Source organism: Mytilus californianus, unplaced genomic scaffold, assembly GCF_021869535.1.
Source record: "Mytilus californianus isolate M0D057914Y unplaced genomic scaffold, xbMytCali1.0.p SCAF_1, whole genome shotgun sequence".
NCBI lineage: Eukaryota > Metazoa > Mollusca > Bivalvia > Mytilida > Mytilidae > Mytilus > Mytilus californianus.
In genome coordinates this window covers 10,530,760-10,551,403 of record NW_026262581.1, presented here as the reverse complement: position 1 = coordinate 10,551,403, position 20,644 = coordinate 10,530,760, and the positions used below count along the sequence as shown (strand labels likewise).

At 32.4% G+C, this 20,644-nt stretch overlaps 1 protein-coding gene across 13 annotated transcripts in view; it reads right to left on the bottom strand.

The window, feature by feature from the left end:
* Positions 1-20,644, bottom strand: part of LOC127699812 (uncharacterized) — a 211,962-nt gene that overhangs the window by 162,999 nt on the left and 28,319 nt on the right. For 7 of the 13 annotated variants that reach the window (XR_007981238.1, XM_052203215.1, XM_052203222.1 and 4 more), the window contains exon 3: positions 20,357-20,479. The exons of 3 other annotated variants lie outside the window; for them this stretch is intronic. Coding sequence is in view for 6 of the 10 variants with exons in the window: in XM_052203215.1 (XP_052059175.1) it covers positions 20,357-20,479 (123 nt within the window). In the remaining 4 variants the exon portion in view is untranslated. Of the gene's footprint in view, positions 1-2,942; positions 9,103-14,340; positions 14,488-20,356; positions 20,480-20,644 lie in introns of those variants that run through there. 3 more of the 13 variants (XR_007981228.1, XR_007981237.1, XR_007981239.1) reach the window with 2 other exon arrangements.

Below are 20,644 nucleotides of genomic sequence, written 5' to 3'. Positions count from 1 at the left end.
TAACATGTCAGATAACAACAGTAAAATATTTTAAAATTCTACTTTTGGATATTAAAAATAGCGATAACTCACAAAGGAGATATACTAAAATCTTGAAAATTATTAGAAACCTTCATTAAGTCCCAGGAAACAACATATTTAAATTTGAAATAATTTGTAAAAGCGTTTTCATGTTATTGTGCTGACACTGTTTGGCAGCCGCCAAACCGCCCAGCCGCCCGCCGTATATCACCATTTTAATAACCGATATTTCCTTCGAAAATCCGGTTAAAAACTAATTAAAAAATGTGGATAGTGTCCACATGTGGACACAGATGATGCCCCCGCTTGCATATCATATAGTTATAAAGGGACATAACTGAAGAAGGGTAAAAGTGACGCTACCCAAATTTGAACTTGATCTGAGTTTTGTGGTCATAAGCATTGTGTGTAAGTCTCATAACATTTGGTTGAGGCTAACTTAAATAGAGAACAGAAGCTAAAAATTCAGCAATTTTTCTATTTGTAAACACGCATAACTCTAGAACGGTTGTGTATAAGTTTTATAACATTTGGGTGAGACAAACTAAAGTTAGAGAACGTAAACGAAAAATTCAGCAATTTTTATGTTTATAAAGGAACATAACTCAAGAATGGTAAAAGTGTTGCCACCAAATTTCGTACTTAATCTGTATTATGTAGTAATAAGCATTGTGTATAAGTTTCATAACATTTGGTTGAGGCAAACTAAAGTTGGAAAATGGAAACAAAAAATTTGTACTTGATCTTAGTTTTGTGGTAATGAATATTGTGTATAGGTTTCATTATGTTTGGTTGGGGCAAACTTAAGTTACAGAATGGAAACTAAAAATTTTGCAATCTTTCGATTTATAAAGGGGCATAACTCAATAATGGTTAAAGTGACAATACCCAAATTCAACTTGATCTGTGTTTTATCAGTGGAAGTCAAAATTAAACATTGCATTGTATAAAGCATTGATTGTAGTTGATTCAACTATAATCATGGACAAAGGAAGATAACTCCAATTTTAAAAATAACTAAATATTTAGAAGAAAATAAAAAATATGCAATTTTTCCATTTCTTAAGGTGTATTACTCTAGAACGATAAAAGTAACGCCACCAAAATTCAAACTTGATCTATGTTTTGTGGTAATAAGCATTGTGTATAAGTTTCATAACATTTGTTTGAGGCAAACTAAAATTAGAGAACAGAAACGAAAAATTCAGCAATTTTTTCCATTTGTAAAGGGGCATAACTCTAGAACGGTAAAAGTGACGCCACCAAAATTCAAACTTGATCTGTGTTTTATGGTAATCAGCATTGTGTAAAAGTTTCATAACATTTGGTTGAGGCAAACTAAAGTTAGAGAACGGAAACCAATTTTGGGACGTACGTACGTACGTACGGACGGACAAGGGTAAAACTTAATGCCCCCTCCGCTACGGCGGGGGCATAAAAATTTGAAATTATGTCTTGGGTTAAAGGCTATTGGTACTCATGATTCTTTGTACAATTAAAAAAACAATGTTGATTATCAGAACCTCCTTTAAAAATGGCACACCCCATACATTAGTGGTTCATCTTATCATAATCTGATATAATTAAAAACTTTAGACATTATCAAGATGCTTGATTTCTTGATTGACAACATATTTGTTACGTTTGGAGGACGTGTTTTTCAACAAACAATCAGCATTCCCATGGGAACCAACTGTGCCCCTCTTCTTGCCGACTTGTTCCTTTATTCTTATAGACTGACTTCATACAAGAACTTCTTGGGAAGATAGAAAAGAAGTTAGCAATATCCTTTAAATTTACTTTCCACTGTATAGATGATGTTCTCTCACTAAATAATTCAAAATAGGTGACTTTGTTGAACTAGTATCCCATCGAACTAGAGATAAAGGATACAACAGATACAGTTAAGTCTGTCTCATATCCTTCAATCTTTAAATTGACAATGAGGGTTGGTTGAAAACAAAAATTTACGATAAAAGAGATGATTTCAGCTTCCCAATTGTGAACTTTCCATTTCTCTGTAGCAACATTCCAGCAGCGCCTGCATACGAAGTATATATCTCCCGATTGATACTCCCAGGCTTGCATTTCCTATCATGATTTCCACGACAGAGAGTTGCTGCTCACAAGAAAGCTATTAAACCAAGAGTTCCAAGTGGTTAAGTTGAAATCATCCCATCGTATATTTTTCGGACGACATCAGAGTTATAGAACATCCGTTTCACAGATGATATCGGATATATTCCTTATGTCGGAACTACAGTTCTCTTTCCACGAATATGACCTACCGACTTATTCACCGTTTTTTTTATAACATGAGAAACGCGACGGGTTCCACATATGGAGCAGGATCTGCTTACCCTTCCGGAGCACCTGAGATCACCCCTAGTTTTTGGTGGGGTTCGTGTTGCTTAGTCTTTAGTTTTCTATGTTGTGTCTTATGTACTTTTGTTTCTCTGTTTGTCTTTTTTTTAGCCATGGCGTTGTCAGTATATTTTCGATCTATGAGTTTAAAAGTCCCTCTGGTATCTTTTGCCCATATCTTAAAATTAAAAAAAAATAGGCCACGATTGAGGGGCAGGTCAAAGTATGTACATGATAAAAAAATTAGTCAATGCTTATATTAAAACTGAATACCAAATATCCCTGGCCTTCCACTTGTGATTTCCCATTAAACTGATCTATTCACAAAATTTTTCATGTTAACCATGCTAAGCGTCAATAACTAAGGTTGAAGGGCCAAATAGTCCCAATGGAAACTACATGTAACAATGGTTATAAAACTGCATACCATACATCGGTTATCTTCCACTATAGTTTCCACTTAAACTGATCTACTGGTAGTCAATTTTAATCTTGTTGAAGCCGAGTGTATGCCAAAGTAAAGCTTTTTGAACTTTGTAGAGGCAAGACAAAAAATCTCAAGACATAACATTTTTTATTAAATAAAAGAAACAACCATTATTTTCAGAGATTCAGCGGAATGTCTTCTGCTTACATGAGAATCAACACAATTCATTTGAACATGTCGATATAATCTTAAAATGAGAAACCAGGTACTAGTAGCTTTACATATTATCTTATTGATATTACATTTTTGGCTAGAAAATAACAAATCTAACCATAAATAACACCAGATTTGTTTTACATTTGTGATCCTTTATTTCATAACACTTCTTCATCATTAATCTCAATTTGCTTTGACCCTTGACAATAACAAATTTGAAAATGCATCCATAACACGTTTAAATGGAATATTCTTGATTTGCATGACAACATTACAGACATCACTGTCATATAAATTCAAGGGACAAAAGAATAATAAACTGCTTCGCTGAGCGCAGTTGGATACGCCTGCAGAGGTCCAACCCTGAACAGTTGGGGCAAAAATGGACACAATATTCAAGATTGATACAGGTCTGAATTTGGATTGTAATTAAATATTTGACATATTACAGGTTTCTGAATAAATGTAGTCAAAGAAGTTGAAATTGGTTATATGAATTGAATTTATATTCAATTGAAGATTTCTTGCTATTGTGCAATACACTGTGCTGTTGTGCAATACTTAGTAAATCTGTTGTCAGACTATAAACAAATAAAGTTCAATTAATTCTCAATGTCATATTAGAAATTTATCAAAGTCAAAAGGGAGCTTACATCAATAGATATAAACAATTCACCAAAGTTTCATGAGAATTGCTGACAGCATTTTTGAGTTATTGTTCGAAAACTGGAAAATCCCCCCCTTTTTAATGAATAAAACCCCATAACTCAGAAATGTAAAATGGAAAATTTATAAAATTCTAAAGGGAGCTCATATCAATAGATATAAACAATTCACCAAAGTTTCATAAGAACTGCTGAAAGCATTTTTGAGTTTTTGTCTGAAAACTGGAAAATCCCCCTTTATTTTTTAATAAAACCCTGTAACTCGGAAACGTAAAATCTAAAATTTATAAAAATCGAAAGGGAGCTCATGTCAATAGATATAAACAATTCACCACAATTTCTTGCAAGTTGGTGAAAGCATTCTTGAGTTATTGTCCGAAAATTGGAAAATCCCCCTTTTTTTAAATGAATAAAACCCCATAACTCGGAAACGTAAAATCTAAAATTTATAAAAAATGAAAGGGAGCTCACGTCAATAAATTTAAACAATTCACCAAAGTTTTATGCAAATTGGTTAAAGCGTTTTTGAGTTAATGTCCGACATGTTGACGACGGACAGACAGACGGACAACGGTATACCATAATACGTCCCGTATAAAAATCATGCTTCATAATATACCTATAAAATATTGAAAATTATTTAGCTTTTGATAATAATCTCAGTATTTCATTGAAAGAGATCTATAACAACTTTGGACTACAATTTGCTACTATCTGACGATATTTAGACCATACACTGATATGTCAATCAAACATGAATGTGTGTGTTTGTTTTTTCTACATTGGCTTGAGGTACAGGGGGAGGTTGAGATCTCACAAAACATGTTTAACCCCGCTGCATTTTTGCGCCTGGTCCAAGTCAGGAGCCTCTGGCCTTTGTTAGTCTTTAATGATTTTTAATTTTAGTACATTTATATGTTTTGGAATTTAGCACATTATCACTAGACTAATACATATTTTTGTTTAGGGGCCATCTGAAAACACGCCTCCGGGTGGCCTTCAGTTGTTTTTTTGCTCTTTGGTCGGGTTGTTGTCTCTTTGACACATTCCGCATTTCTCGTCTCATTTTTATGAAGCCTTACTATTCAAAAGATAAATTTGACTCTTCAAATTATTGTAACTAAACAAGAAAATGTTATTTACATAATAGAAATGATTTGAAGCAAAGCTGTTTCATGACAAAAAAATATTAAACATTTCTGAGTTATTTCTTTTCAACATTGAGTTAAAAACGTTTAATATAACAATTTCATAGCCATTACAGTCAAAACAAAAAGCATTCTTAATTTTAGATACTTAAGATGGAAAGTCATTTTAATTACATTAAATAAGTGCAGTATTACATGCAGTAAAGCCGAAATGCAAACAAAAAATAAAGTTGCTGCTTCAAACTTTCCAAAATATTGGGTAGGGGTAAAAGTTCTTGTTTTGATTACTTTTTCCTTCCCCTAAAAGACAATTTTGACTGATATTATTTGAAGATAAGATAAGATAAGGATTATTTAATAATAGTGTCAATTATTAATCTTACAAGCAAAGATACAAGATCAATACGTAAAAACCCTGTTAAAAAAAAAATCATTACCCAGCATATAAACACTAAATATACAACTAAACACATTAAAAATATATAATTTATAAATTATTTACAAGCACATCTTTAATAAGGTCAAAAATATATCATCACTTATACCACCAGACAAAGCTAAAATTTCATAAAGGAGAATGACTGATTAAGCCTCCTTTTTGGTCCCTTGAATTCTGAAAATATCCTTCATAATATAAAGACAATAACCTCTTTGTGTTAGTTTGTGAAGTTTTGAATTTTGTCTTACCAATAAAATTTCTACAAAAGCTTCAAAAGTGAGGGAAAATTGCCAATGCAGCCGCATTTTGAGATGTTATTAGTTTCCCCATAAAGATATTTTTATGAGATGTATTTTACAATAAAATGCTCCGCAGGGCGCAGCTTGATACGACCGCAGAGGTCGAACCCTGAACAGTTGGGGCAAGTATGGACACAACATTCAAGCTTGATACAGCTCTGAATTTGGATTGTGATTAAATATTTGACACAGCATAGGTTTCTGACACAGAATGAATGTGGTCTAAGAACTTAAAAATTTTAAATTGGACATTCACCTATTATGGTCCAATATCCAAAATCTAAATACATGGTTAGATTCAGCATATCAAAGAACCCCAAGAATTCAATTTTTGATGAAATCAAACAAAGTTTAATTTTGGACCCTTTTGATCTCAATGTGGACAAAAATGATAACAGGGCCCAAAAATCAAAAATCTAAATACATGTTTAGATTCAGCATATCAAAGAACCCTAAAAATTCAATTTTTGTTAAAATCAAACTAAGTTTAATTTTGGACCCTTTGGACCTTTATGTAGACCAATTTGAAAACGGAACCAAAAATTAAGAATCTAAATACACGGTTAGATTCGGCATATCAAAGAACCCCAATAATTCAATTTTTGATGAAAATCAAACAAAGTTAAATTTTGGACCCTTTGGACTTCAATGTGGACCAATTTAAAAACGGGGCCCAAAATCCAAAAACTTAATACACGGTTAGATTCAGCATATTACAGAACCCCATATATTAAATTTTTGTTGAAATCAAACAAAGTTTAATTTTGGACCCCGATTTGGAACAACTTGAAAACTGGGCCCATAATCAAAAATCTAAATACATGGTTAGATTCAGCTTATCAAAGAACCCCATATATTCAATTTTTGTTGAAATCAAACAAAGTTTAATTTTGGACCCCGATTTGGACCAACTTGAAAACTGGGCCCATAATCAAAAATCTGAATACATGGTTAGATTCAGCATATCAAAGAACCCCATATATTCAATTTTTGATGAAATCAAACAAAGTTTAATTTTGGACCCTTTTGATCTCAATGTGGACAAAGTTGATAACGGGGCCCAACAATCAAAAATCTAAATACATGGTTAGATTCAGCTTATCAAAGAACCCCATATATTCAATTTTTGTTGAAATCAAACAAAGTTTAATTTTGGACCCCGATTTGGACCAACTTAAAAACTGGGCCCATAATCAAAAATCTAAATACATGGTTAGATTCAGCATATCAAAGAACCCCATATATTCAATTTTTGTTGAAATCAAACAAAGTTTAATTTTGGACCCCGATTTGGACCAACTCGAAAACTGGGCCCATAATCAAAAATCTAAATACATGGTTAGATTCAGCATATCAAAGAACCCCATATATTCAATTTTTGTTGAAATCAAACAAAGTTTAATTTTGGACCCTTTGGACCTTTATGTAGACCAATTTGAAAACAGAACCAAAAATTAAGAATCTAAATACACGGTTAGATTCGGCATATCAAAGAACCCCAATAATTCAATTTTTGATGAAATCAAACAAAGTAAAATGTTGGACCCTTTGGACCTCAATGTGGACCAATTTAAAAACGGGGCCCAAAATCCAAAAACTTAATACACGGTTAGATTCAGCATATTAAAGAACCCCAAGAATTCAAGAATAAAACCCCATTGAAATTGATCAAGAAATAAGCAATTTATACGAAGTATCTTCTTTTGCACAATACTGTGCAATTGATTATTTCTTGCTATTGCGCAATACTGTACAATTGACAATTTCTTGCTATTGCGCAATATTGTGCTATTGGATATTTCTTGCTATTGCGCAATACTGTGCAATTGAAGATTTCTTGCTATTGCGCAATACTGTGCAATTGAAGATTTCTTGCTATTGTGCAATACTGTGCAATTGAAAATTTCTTGCTATTGCACAATACTTATTATATAATAATTTACACATCCTGTTTGGTGTGTATCTCCTACCATATCATTATTATTTGCTTTTAAATATAAATCAGAAATAACCAACTTAAAATGGAAAATTTTAAAAGAAAAAAAAAAGGAAAAAAAGAAAAAAAAAAGAAAAAAAAAATCCCCCCCCAAAATTTTTTGAACCCCCTTATGATTCATCACCCCAAACTCAATCTCAGCCTTCCCTTTGTGGTATGGTACCTTGCAGTACAATTTCAGAGAGATCCATACACTTGAACACAAGTTATTGTCTGGAAACTAGAAAAATGCTTATTTTTGGCCCCTTTTTGGCCCCCAATTCCTAAACGTTTCGGGCAATTACCCCCAAACTCAATTCCAGCTTTCCCTTTGTGATATGGAACCTTGTAGTACAATTTCAGAAATATCCAAACACTTACACACAAGTTATTGTCATGAAACTAGAAAAATGCTTGTTTTTTGCCCCTTTTTTGGCCCCTAATTCCTAACATTTTGAGGCAATTACCCCCAAAATCAATTACAGCCTTCCCTTTGTGATATGGAACCTTGTGGTACAATGTCAGAGAGATCCATACACTTACACACAAGTTATTGTCTGGAAGTTACAAAAATGCTTATTGTTGGCCCCTTTTTGGCCCCTAATTCCTTAACTGTAGGTACCATAACCCCCAAAATCAATCCCAACCTTCCTTTCATGGTATTGAACCTTATGGTAAAATTTCATGGAGATCCATTCACTTAAACTAAAGTTAGAGTGCGAAAACCAACGTGTCTTCGGACGACGCCAGACGACGCCGGACGACGACGACGACGACGACGACAACGACGACGACGACGACGACGACGACGCCAACGTCATACCAATATACGACCAAAAAATTTTCAATTTTTGCGGTCGTATAAAAATGTTATGTCTGTAAACTGTCTTTTTATGTATGGCCTTGAAGTTTTGTCTAAAAACTATGCATAAAATGACATTTCATGCGCATTTCAATTTATGTTTATGACATCAGTGACCTTTCTGCACTAAAATAACCAATAAATTAACATGATTTTAAAGGATTTGCATACGTAATTCGCCATTTCAGGGATCCAATAATGGCTCTTATCATATTTCCTCCTTTAATGATTAAAATAGTTCAATTTCATTCCTAAATAAAAGACAAACGGTAAGCATCATACTTTATCATTGATCAAACTGGAATGGAACTGGAACTGGAATATCTTGGAACTTTGCAAAAACCTTGCTATTATCAACACATAATAAAGCATCTTTTAAATATACAGGTAAAAGGCATTTTCCTCATTGTTTAAGGGTTAGGGTTAAAATATGGTCAATTATCTCAGCAAAATGCTTTCGTTAAAGTTACATTATTATTATAAAAAACTTCCTTTACAAAACTTATTATATATATATAATCAAAAATAAAGAACAACATAATATATTTAAATATTTCAAACTATAAATTGAAAAAACAAACAAGAACTCTATAAAAAATGTTGATGCGTATGTGATTTCTGTTCATCCATGACCAAAATCAATTTGTCAGCATCAATTATATTGATCTTTATCTGAACTGAAGACCCTACAATATAATCACACAATTAATTAGTGTACATATTAACTAACATATATTTCATGAATGTTGCATAATTTTGCTTTACATCTCTTATACATTCCATTGTTCACAACCTTACATTAGTAAGAAATGAATTCATCATTAAATCCTTACTACTTTGCATATAGTATTCAACATAACATACATGTCACCTCAAAATATTTTTGATTTATCCAAGGTAATGTGTTCAAGTTATTACTTATCAAATTACTATTCAATAGATGTATTTTAATAAAATATATGTAAATAAACATAAATTTACTTCTGTACAAAGTAAACTGCAGGACCTTAAGTGCATGTGTTGCTCACCTAGGTCTAATTGCATCTTCAAAATTTGACATTTATACTAGAATAGAATCTGAAATCATGACAAAATTATCTTTTTAAAATTTTGTATGGCTGATGATTGTTTCTGTAAACAGCTCCTCTCTAATTTTTGTAGTCTTTTCCCAAAACACAAAAGGGTAAATATGTTGTCATTTAAAACCAATCACTCATATAAAGAATCTGCTAAAAATTTTAGCCAAATATAACTTTTTGTAGATGTTGTTTTGCTGATCACGTTTGTTATATATAGTTTCTATCTATGTTTTATAGTTTTCAAGATAATGGGCAAAAATGCAAAACAATGTAAAATAATTGTCATTAAAGAGCAAGAACTCCCAAATAGGATAAAAACATGAGAGAAACAGATTCCAACACTATAACTCGTGTATTACGATATTTCTCCATTCTCAACAGTTAAATTTTAATAATTTAAAAAGCTCGGCAAGCCTCGCTCTTTAAGTATTAAAATTTAACTGTCTCGAGTTGAGAAATTTCGTATCACACTTGTTGCAGTTATGGAAACTATATTTCTACAATGTATTGGTATTTTTTTACTACATGTCCCTGTTGAACAATAAACATTGAACTAATCGACTATGTGAAAATATCTGTTTTTGATTGTAATGTAATTTTGTATGTGAGGACCTCAGGGAAGATTAGTTTACTGTAACATACCTGCTTACAGTGTTTACCCTCTTTAAATAAAGAATTAATCATTATAATTATTATTATTATCATCTTTATTACTCATCATGGTTAACTGACATACCAAAAGATCAGTCAGGCCAATATATGAATGCGTATAGAAACAAGCATTCTGAGAGTATTGCATGGCAATACATAGTCCCCTACCGGTTAAAAATTAATTGTACTGGAACCAAATGCTAACTTGATCTATAACTTGTCATGGTGTAACCTATATTACAAATATCAAGTCAATATCTTCCAGCATGATAAAACAAGAGGCTGTCAGAGAGACAGCAAACCGGATTTTCCTGCAGAGGTCAAACCCTGAACAGTTGAGCAAGTATAGACACAACATTTAAGCTTAAAACAGCTCTGAATTTAAATTGTGATTGAATATTTGATACAGAATGGGTTTGTGACACAAAATAAATGTGGTCAAAGAACTGAAAAATTTAAAATTGAACATTTACCTATTATGGTCCAATATCCAAAATATAAGTACATTACTAGAATCAGCATATCAAAGAACCCCAAGAATTCATTTTTTGATGAAATACTTCTTAGTTAAACCATTTCTGTTCAAATGGAAATAACTCAAACTTTATTTCCATGAACCAATAATGTAAATCTAAAATTAAATATGATTTAACTATAGACTCTAAAATTAGATATGATGTAAAGTGATATGATGTTATATTTATTTTTAAATTATAATCAAATATAATCAATAGTTTTCCAATAAATCTGTCACTCATATTATAATTGGGTGATTGCATTGACAATTAACAGATGTGTCTTTTATCTTATCACTTAGTGTATAAATCAAAATCAAACTTTATATATATAGTTGATAGTTCCCAATATTTTTTCTTTCATTTGTAACATACTTATATAGATCTGCAACTTATTTTATCTTAATTTTAACTTTTTATACGCCCGTTTACGGGACGTATTATGGTAAACCGTTGTCTGTCCGTCTGTCCGTCCATCCGTCCGTCCGTGGTCAACATGTCGAACATTAACTCAAAAATGCTTCAACCAATTTGCATACAACTTTGGTGAATTGTTTATATCTATTGACGTGAGCTCCCTTTTGTTTTTTATAAATTTTAGATTTTACGTTTCCGAGTTATGGTACACAATTTTTCAATCTTTCAAGAACCGTAACTCAATTTTTTAATCTTTCAAGAACTATAACTCCTGATCAGAAATAGTGAAAATCTTGAATATCAAACTTGACCTCCATTTTGTCATCAGTAACAACATATTAAAATTTAATCAGCATTAGTTGAACAGTTCATGAGTACATGACTGGAAACGCCATTTTTTCAATATTTCAAGAACCGTAACTCCTGAACGGTAAAAGAGAAAATCATCATTATCCTACTTGACCTCCATTTTGTCATCAGTAACAACATTAAAAAATTTGAAAAGCTTTGGTTGAATGGTTCATGAGTAAATGCAACAACATGACTGGAAACGCCATTTTTCAATCTTTCAAGAACCATAACTTCTGAACAGGAAAAGTGAAAATCGCCATTATTGAACTTGACCTCCATTTTGTCATCAGTAACAACAAATTTAAAATTGAAAGCTTTGGTTGAACAGTTCATGAGTAAATGCACGGACACGACTAGAAACGCCATTTTTCAATCTTTCAAGAACCATAACTCTTGAACGGTAAAAGTCAAAATCGTCATTATTGAACTTGACCTCCATTTTGTTGTCAGTAACAACATATTAAAATTTTTAAAGCTTTGGTTGAACGGTTCATGAGTAAATGCACGGACAAAAACCGCCCACCCGCCCGCCGTACATCCCCAAATCGATAACCGATATTTTCATCGAAAATCCGGTTAAAAAGTGTGAAAACATTATTTAAGTTAATTTTCTAAGTCCAAGGACCATAACTCTGCACACAATCATCAGACAGAAGTAAACTTTTATCTTAGTCTGTTACTTGTCATGATAAAACTATATACCAATTATCCAATCAATATCTTCAAGCTTGACGAAAAAAAAAAAGTATGGAAAACTGATTATTTGTTTAAATTTTCTAAGTTCATGAACCATAACTCTGCATAACATTATCAGACCTGAACAAAATCTGAAATTGATCTGTAACTTGTCATGATAAAACAATATAACAAATATCCAATCAATATCTTCAAGCATGATGAAAAAAAGTGCAGAAAACTAAATATTTGATTGAATTTTCAAAGTCCAAGGATCATAACTCTGCACAAAATTATCAGACTGGAACAAAATTTGAACTTGATCTGCAACTTGTCATGATAAAACAATATACAAAATATCAAATCAATATCTTCAGACACGAAGAAAAAAAGTGTGGAAAACTGATTTGCCGGACTGACGGATGGAAAAACAGACAGACGGACAGAGTGCAAAACTAAAGTCCCCTTCGACTTCGTCGATAGGGGACTAAAAAAAATCTGTATAACTGTGATTTTCAACAATTTATCAAAGTCCAAAGTCCGTAATTTTGTCAAAAACTAGCAGAGCAAAACGGAACTTAAACTTGATCTATAACTCATCATGGTTAACTCACCATGCTCACATTCCAAAAATCAGCCCAATATCTGAAGGCGTTTAGAACAAAAAAGTCCTTATAACTGTGATTTTCAACAATTTATCAAAGTCCAAAGCCCATAATTTCGACAAAAATTAGCAGAGCAGAACGAAACTTAAACTTGACTGTAACTCATCATGGTTAACTCGCATACAAAAAATCAGCCCAATATCTGAAGGCTTTTAGAAAAAAATAGCGTATAATGATGTGTGCGGAATGACAGAATGACCGAATGAAGGAGTGATGGAATGACAGAATGAGGAAATGATGGAATGTCTGAATGAGAGAATGACAGAATGACAGACAAGGGAAAAAACTATATGACCATAATAACTTTGTTGCGGGGCCATACATAAAGTAAGCATTTCATTGGAAGTAGTAATGAAACTTTTACAAAAGCTGTCAAGTGAAGCCATGCCCTGAATGGGTCACTTAATTTGAGTTAACAAAGCTAGTTGAACTTCCTGTCCATGAAGAAGTTTGCAGGTACATGTATTTTAAATGAAAATCACGTATGAAATCTATAACATTTTATACTTAGTCTAAGGGCATAAGAATACTGATGAAAACAGGTCAAATGTCGAAATTACAGGTTATTTGATGACCCTGGTAGGTATAGAAACATCGGGGATGAGCTTCCAAAATATGGGTCAGTTGAAAGCTATCCATTTTTTTTTACTTGATACTTCAATGATGATTGTAGACAAGTTTGGTTCCGATTGGCCAAGTAGTTTCAGAAGAGATGATTTACGTACAGGTTAACGAACAATGGCAATGGAAGACCACGAGGGAGAAGGACAACAGACGCCAAGTGATGACAAAAGCTCACTTGGCCCTACAACAACTAGGGAGGACAAAGGACGACGAGTAATGAGAAAAGCTCAATAGGCCCTGTTGGTCAGGTGAGCTAAAAAAAGAAGGTAATTTAAGGACAATAACTCTAATAGAAAGTCTTTTGACAGTTTAGACGTAATGTGGATAAAAGGTAAAGCTCAACATTCTGCACATTTCTGCCCCTGTAAGATTTTCTCATATTACAGCAGTTTTCAAAGCAATAGACAAAACTTGCACTTCCCCCATCTGTTCTATTTTAAGCAATGTCTGCCATCTTGGTTTGATAGCAAGATTCATTTGATTTTTTTTATAAACTAGATACCCCTATGATGCCTGTGTCCAAGTTTGGTTTGATTAATTTGGCCCAGTAGTTTCAGAGGAGAACATTTTTGTAAAAGTTTAACGGACGTCAAATACAAAGACAGAAACAAAGTGAAATTGAGCCATATAGAATAGTATGGATGTTTACCTATTGTTGAAGACTATATTTTGACCTTTAGGTGTCAAACCAACAATTCAAAATCTCAAGATATTCAACAAATTGAAGAAAAGTAAGAAGATACCATTAGGACAATCAAAAGAAGTCAAAGATTTAATCCATAATGATCTATGACACAGATATTCCAAGAAATCATTAAATCATCACAGCATCTATTATTGAAGGCTGTACAGTGACCTATGGTTAATAACTTTAGCTGATGGAGAGCTTTCTCATTTGCAATCATACCACTTCTTCTTAAACTTATCTATCAATTATCCAGACCTACAATTATCACACTATAGCAAATCGTCTTTTTCTTCTTCTGTCTTCTACTCCCTTTGTTGCCTTCTCCTTTTGAGTATCCATTTTAGGACATTATATCCTGCATATGTAACTAGTGCAATTCCTATAACACATCCAGCAATCGGCACAGCTTTAATAATAAACACAGAATGTTTGTATGATGAATTTCTTTATTAGCAAAGAAAATTATTTTCACAACTACTATGCATAGTGCTAACATGTATTAGATCTTATTGATAGCAAGGGATAAAAGTAAAAAAGGTAAATGAATGTTAGGTGTTAAGTCAACACAATAACATTAGGCTCAGGGGAAACAACTCAATTCAACAAAGCAGATAAAAATCAAACAAGATTGTAGGGTAGGAGCATATATTTTGGAAAGTTAAAACTTGTATCATATAACATTTAATAGCTGTTGTTGTCATGACAGTTAAAGAGACCATGTTTCCTAACAGTTTTCTGTACTACTGGTTATTTCATGAAATATTTTTTCTATAACTATAAAAAAGAACTAGACAAAGTGATGCCCCGCACTCCACTCTGAAGTAACTGTATTATAACAAATTCAATGTAGGACTTTCTTTGAGATATTATTGTGTCTGGGAGACACAATTGATGCCCCCGCAGATGCAAAGTGTTATTTTAAAATAACTATAACATTTTACCGCTTATATCCCAAAAATGACAAAGTTCAACTATCTCCCAAAAGAGCAAATATCAATAACAAGAGTGCAGACGCTGAAATGTCTCGCCTTCTTTACTAACCACTGATTTTATGTTGATAATCCTAAATACAAAGCTTTACTACAAGTAACACATAAACTTAACATGATCCAAGAAAATGAGGTCAAGGTCAGATAAACCAAACGAGAAATACATGTACACCTTACAATCATTCAATAAACCAAACATAGTTGACCTATTGCTTATTGTTTCTAAGAAACAGTCTTAAACAAGACAACTTAACATTGACCAATGAACCATGAAAATGAGGTCAAGGTCAGATGAACCATGCCAGACAGACATGTACACCTAACAATCAATTTAGGCATAAATTTCTTGGTATTCCTAAACGGAAGATTTTATACACACAGAAGAAGAAGTATACTTAACAAAATTATTTTCATTTACCTGTGTATAATATGACGCAGGTTTCTTCAATAGTGATGATTTTCTATAAATTGTTTGAAATTTCACAGTGATATCATACTTTAACTTTGTTTAAACCTGTTTATTTACTTTTGACTTTAATTATTTATCCCTTGTAATTTTTTATTAACTGTGTATTTGCATTCAGGTGTCACAGGTAAAATTTATTCAGTCATTGTGTGTTAATTTACGTTTTTTGATTGAGTTAAGCCTTCCAATTGATATTTTATAGTGTGTTTTTCTATGTTGTGATGTTATACTATTGTTTCAGAAAATGGAGAAGGTTTGGTACCATTAAAACGTTTAATCCCGCTGCAAATGTTTGCACCTGTCCTAAGTCAGGAATCTGATTACAGTAGTTGTCGTCTGTTTATGTAGTTCATACGTGTTTCTCGTTTCTTGTTTTTATATAGATTAGACCGTTGGTTTTTCCGTTTGAATGGTTTTACACTAGTAATTTTTTGGGGCCCTTTATAGCTTGCTGTTCGGTGTGAGCCAATGCTCCGTGTTGAAGGCCGTACCTTGACCTATAATGGTTTACTTTTATAAATTGTAACTTGGATGGAGAGTTGTCTCATTGGCACTCATACCACATCTTCATATATCTATTAAATATAGTTCACCTATAGCTTATAGTATCTAAGAAACAAACTTAACCATGAAAACTTAACATTGACCAATGAACCATGAAAATGAGGTCTAGGTCAGATGATACCTGCCAGACAGACATATACACCTTACAATCCTTCCATACATCAAATATAGTTGATCTATTGCTTATAGTTGAAGAAAAACAGACCAAAACACAATAAACTGCTTCGCTGAGCGCAGCTGGATTCGCCCGCAGAGGTCCAACCCTGAACAGTTGGGGCAAAAAAGGACACAATATTCAAGCTTGATACAGGTCTGAATTTGGATTGTAATTAAATATTTGACATATTATAGGTTTCTGAATAAATGTAGTCAAAGAAGTTGAAATTGGTTATATGAATTGAATTTATTAAAGATTTCTTGCTGTTGTGCAATACATTGCGCAATACTTAGTAAATCTGTTGTCAGACTATAAACAAATAAAGTTCAATTAATTCTCAATGTCATATTAGAAATTTATAAAAATCAAAAGGGAGCTTACATCAATAGATATAAACAATTCAACAAAGTTTCATGAGAATTGCTGACAGCATTTTTTGAGTTATTGTCCAAAAAAAATGGAAAATCCCCCCTTTTTTAATGAATAAAACCCTGTAAACTCGGAAACATAAAATCTAAAATTTATAAAAATCGAAAGGGAGCTCATGTCAATAGATATAAACAATTCACCAAAATTTCTTGCATGTTTGTGAAAGCATTCTTGAGTAATTGTCTGAAAACTGGAAAATCCCCCTTTTTTTAATGAATAAAACCCCATAACTCGGAAACGAAAAATCTGAAATTTATAAAAAACAAAAGGAAGCTCACGTCAATAGATATAATCAATTCAACAAAGTTTTATGCAAATTGGTTAAAGCGTTTTTGGGTTAATGTCCGACATGTTGACGACGGACGGACAGACAGACGGACAGACGGTCAACGGTATACCATAATATGCCCCGTAAACAGGCGTATAAAAACTAAACACCAATAAATGAACCGTGAAAAAGAGGTCAAGGTCAAATAAAACCTGTGAGACTGACATGTACATCATAAAATATTTCCTTACACCATTTATAGTTGACCTATTGCATATAGTATTAGAAAAAAGACCAAAACTCAAAAATTTAACTTTGACCACTGAACCATGAAAATGAGGTCAAGGTCAGATGACACCTACCAGTTGGACATATACACCTTACAATCATTCCATACACCAAATATAGTAGACCTACTGCTTATAGTATCTGATATATGGACTTGACCACGAAAACTTAAACTTGTTCACTGATCCATGAAATGAGGTCGAGGTCAAATGAAAATTGTCTGACGGGCATGAAGACCTTGCAAGGTACACACATACTAAATATAGTTATCCTATTACTCATAATAAGAAAGAAATTAACATTACAAAAAATGGTGACTTTTTTTTCAAGTAGTCACTGAACAATGAAAATGAGGTCAAGGACAATAGACATATGACAGACGGAAACTTCGTAACATAAGGCATCTATATACAAAGTATGAAGCATCCAGGTCTTCTAGATTCTAAAATATAAAGCTTTTAATAAGTTAGCTAACGCCGCCGCCATGGCCAGATCACTATCCCGATGTCGAGCTTTCTGCGACAAAAGTCGCAGGCTCGTCAAAAATCAAAACCCTGACCACATGCACACCTTCAATATATGTACAAACAGCCAGCAAAGTGAAAACTTACTAGTATTCAAACTGTAGGAGGATTTATCTGGAAACGCTCCTCTTATGCAAGGAACACTACAAAAGTCTAAAAGTCTGAAAAGACCAGTTTTTGTCTTAATTTGCATGAACTTTTACTCGACATTCTCCAAAAGTATGACTTGTGTCTTAATTTTTCTTGACAAATTCTCATTTATATTAAATTTGTATGAAATTTACTTGACATATTCTCGACATTCTGAATATAGTCTTAAAATTTCTTGACAAATTCTTGACATTTGAATACTGTCTTGAAATTTCTCGACATATTCTCCACATTCTTATTTTTTCTCAGTATGGCTTGACATATTCTGAACATTTTGAATCTAGTCTTAAATTTACTTGACAGTTCTGAGTTTTACAAATCATGACCAATATTCATGATATAACTTTAATCTTTATTTCTCTTTATATGATATACTGTTGTTTCAAGTTACACTTCTTTACAACAAAAATAAAAGTTGCGCATGTAAAATAATTGAAAATTTGGGTATATAAATATTTTTACAAATGCAAATATGGCTATGAAATCTAAAGTATAAAATAATTCAAATATGGGTGTGTTGATATAAAACAATTTCAATGTGGGTTTTTAAATAATTACAAATTTCGATTCCTAAATCTTATAAATTAAATGATTCAAACCAATCATACTGTAGACATATTTCATTCTACATTCATAATATTCAATGTTGATATGGTAAATAATTATTATACCAAAATGTGGTTTATATAAATAGCAAATTATGATGATATACAAATCATTCATTTAACAGAAGAAAAATTTGTGTAATGTCATCTGTTGGAATATATTAAGTATTACACATGGACAGGATGTTCCCCATAAAATTAAGGTATTCCACACCCCAGAGTACACGCAACTGTCAAATAGAAGTTATTGCTTTACCTGTACCTTATCAGTTGACCGACCATGCCACTACAATTAAAAAAGTTTGTTGATAGATGAAAATGAAAATCATCATTTTGATGAAAACAATGGATTTTCTTCATCAAAATTATGAAGTTAATTATTTTCACATAAAAACAAATTGAATAATTCCCAAAGATTAAAAGAAAATTATTATCTACTCCAGGAATAATAAAAAAAATGTATTTATAATGGGTCCCATCAATGATTTCTATAGAAATCATCGGTCTTATGAAATGGTTCTCAAACAGACATGCATAATAAAGATCTAAACATTTTTTTCTTTTCAGGAAGGAGTTATCACAAATATATATTTTTGATAAAAAATTATAAAATTCAACACTTAAATTTGAATAAAAAATGTTTTTGGGTTGTTCTAAAAAATGAATAAGATGGGAACAAATTCTTTGACCTAAACGAAAGCCCCTCCCCCCCCCCCCTCTTTTTTTAGCCACACAAACCCAAAAGATGAATTGTGGGGTCCAAAAGAGATACAAGACACCATTTTTAGTAAAGCAAATTTGACTGGCAGTTTTGCGAACGGCAAAAATCTAAATGCTGTTTGTCAATACCTTCGACTTATATTCCAAGTGAAAACAATTACTTAAATGTTTAATAAAAATAAATCAAAATTAAACTACATGGGGGATTATTCAGGGTATTCCAACTTAGTTGCACCAAAAGGGTATCTTACTATACCAAATTAATCCTTGATTCTTCAAAGTTTAGTTTAGCCATAATAAAAAGGAGTATATAATAGCAATAGAATGTCATAAACAGTGCAGAATAAGTCTGTTCACATTTCAGGCGAAATTTATACTGTTGAGATAGTGTCAAGACATATTTAAGACTGTCAAGAATGTGTCAAGACATATTCAGACATTATTAAGAATGTCAAGAATATGTCAAGACAGATCGAGACAAATTTAAGACAGTCAAGAATTGGTCGAGACTAATCCAGACTCTTATCAGATGATACAGGAAAAGTCGAGAAAATTTAAGACAATGTTCATACTGTCAAGACACTTGTCAAGAAAAATCAAGAACCTTATTAGACAAGTTCATACTATGTCAAGAATTTTTAAAAATTATTCAGACAAATTAAGAATGTTGAGTAAAAATTCATGCAAATTCAGACAAAAACTGGTCTTTTCAGACTTTTTGACTTTTGTAGTGTAAATACTCCAAAAAATGACAAAGTTCAACTATCTCCCAAAAGAGAAAATATGAATAAAAATCAAAACCCTGCCCACATGTACACCTTCAATATATGTACAAACAGCCAGCAAAGTGAAAACTTCCTAAGATTCAAACTGTAGGAGGAGTTAGGCTGAATAACTATATACACATAATGGGACGGACAGACGGATGTACAGAACGGACAGACGGGAGGACGGACGGACGGACAGGGGTAAAACAATATGCCCCCCAACTTTAAGTTGCAGGGGCATAAAAAGATAGGGTATTCACTAGAGACCACATCATGTGGATGTATTAGTATGTTTTCTGCTGGCAAAAACTTTTGCACTTTACAGTATCAAACATTCATACTTCTTACCTATATCTGGACCAAATGGGATGGCAGTAGTGACATTTGGTGCATCTGATGCGGTAAAAGTAGTGTCATTTGGTGCACCTGATTCGGTAGCAGTATTGATTGTATGTGAAGCTTGAGCAGACTCTGAAATATATATCATGTTTTTACTATATTGCTTAACCATACATTTGAATAACATCAATTTTGGGGATTATGGGCAACAAATGTATAAATAGTACTCATGGTTATCATGCTACACTGGTGACAGATCATGACTGAATTTATATTGGAAAGTCAAAAGATAAATGT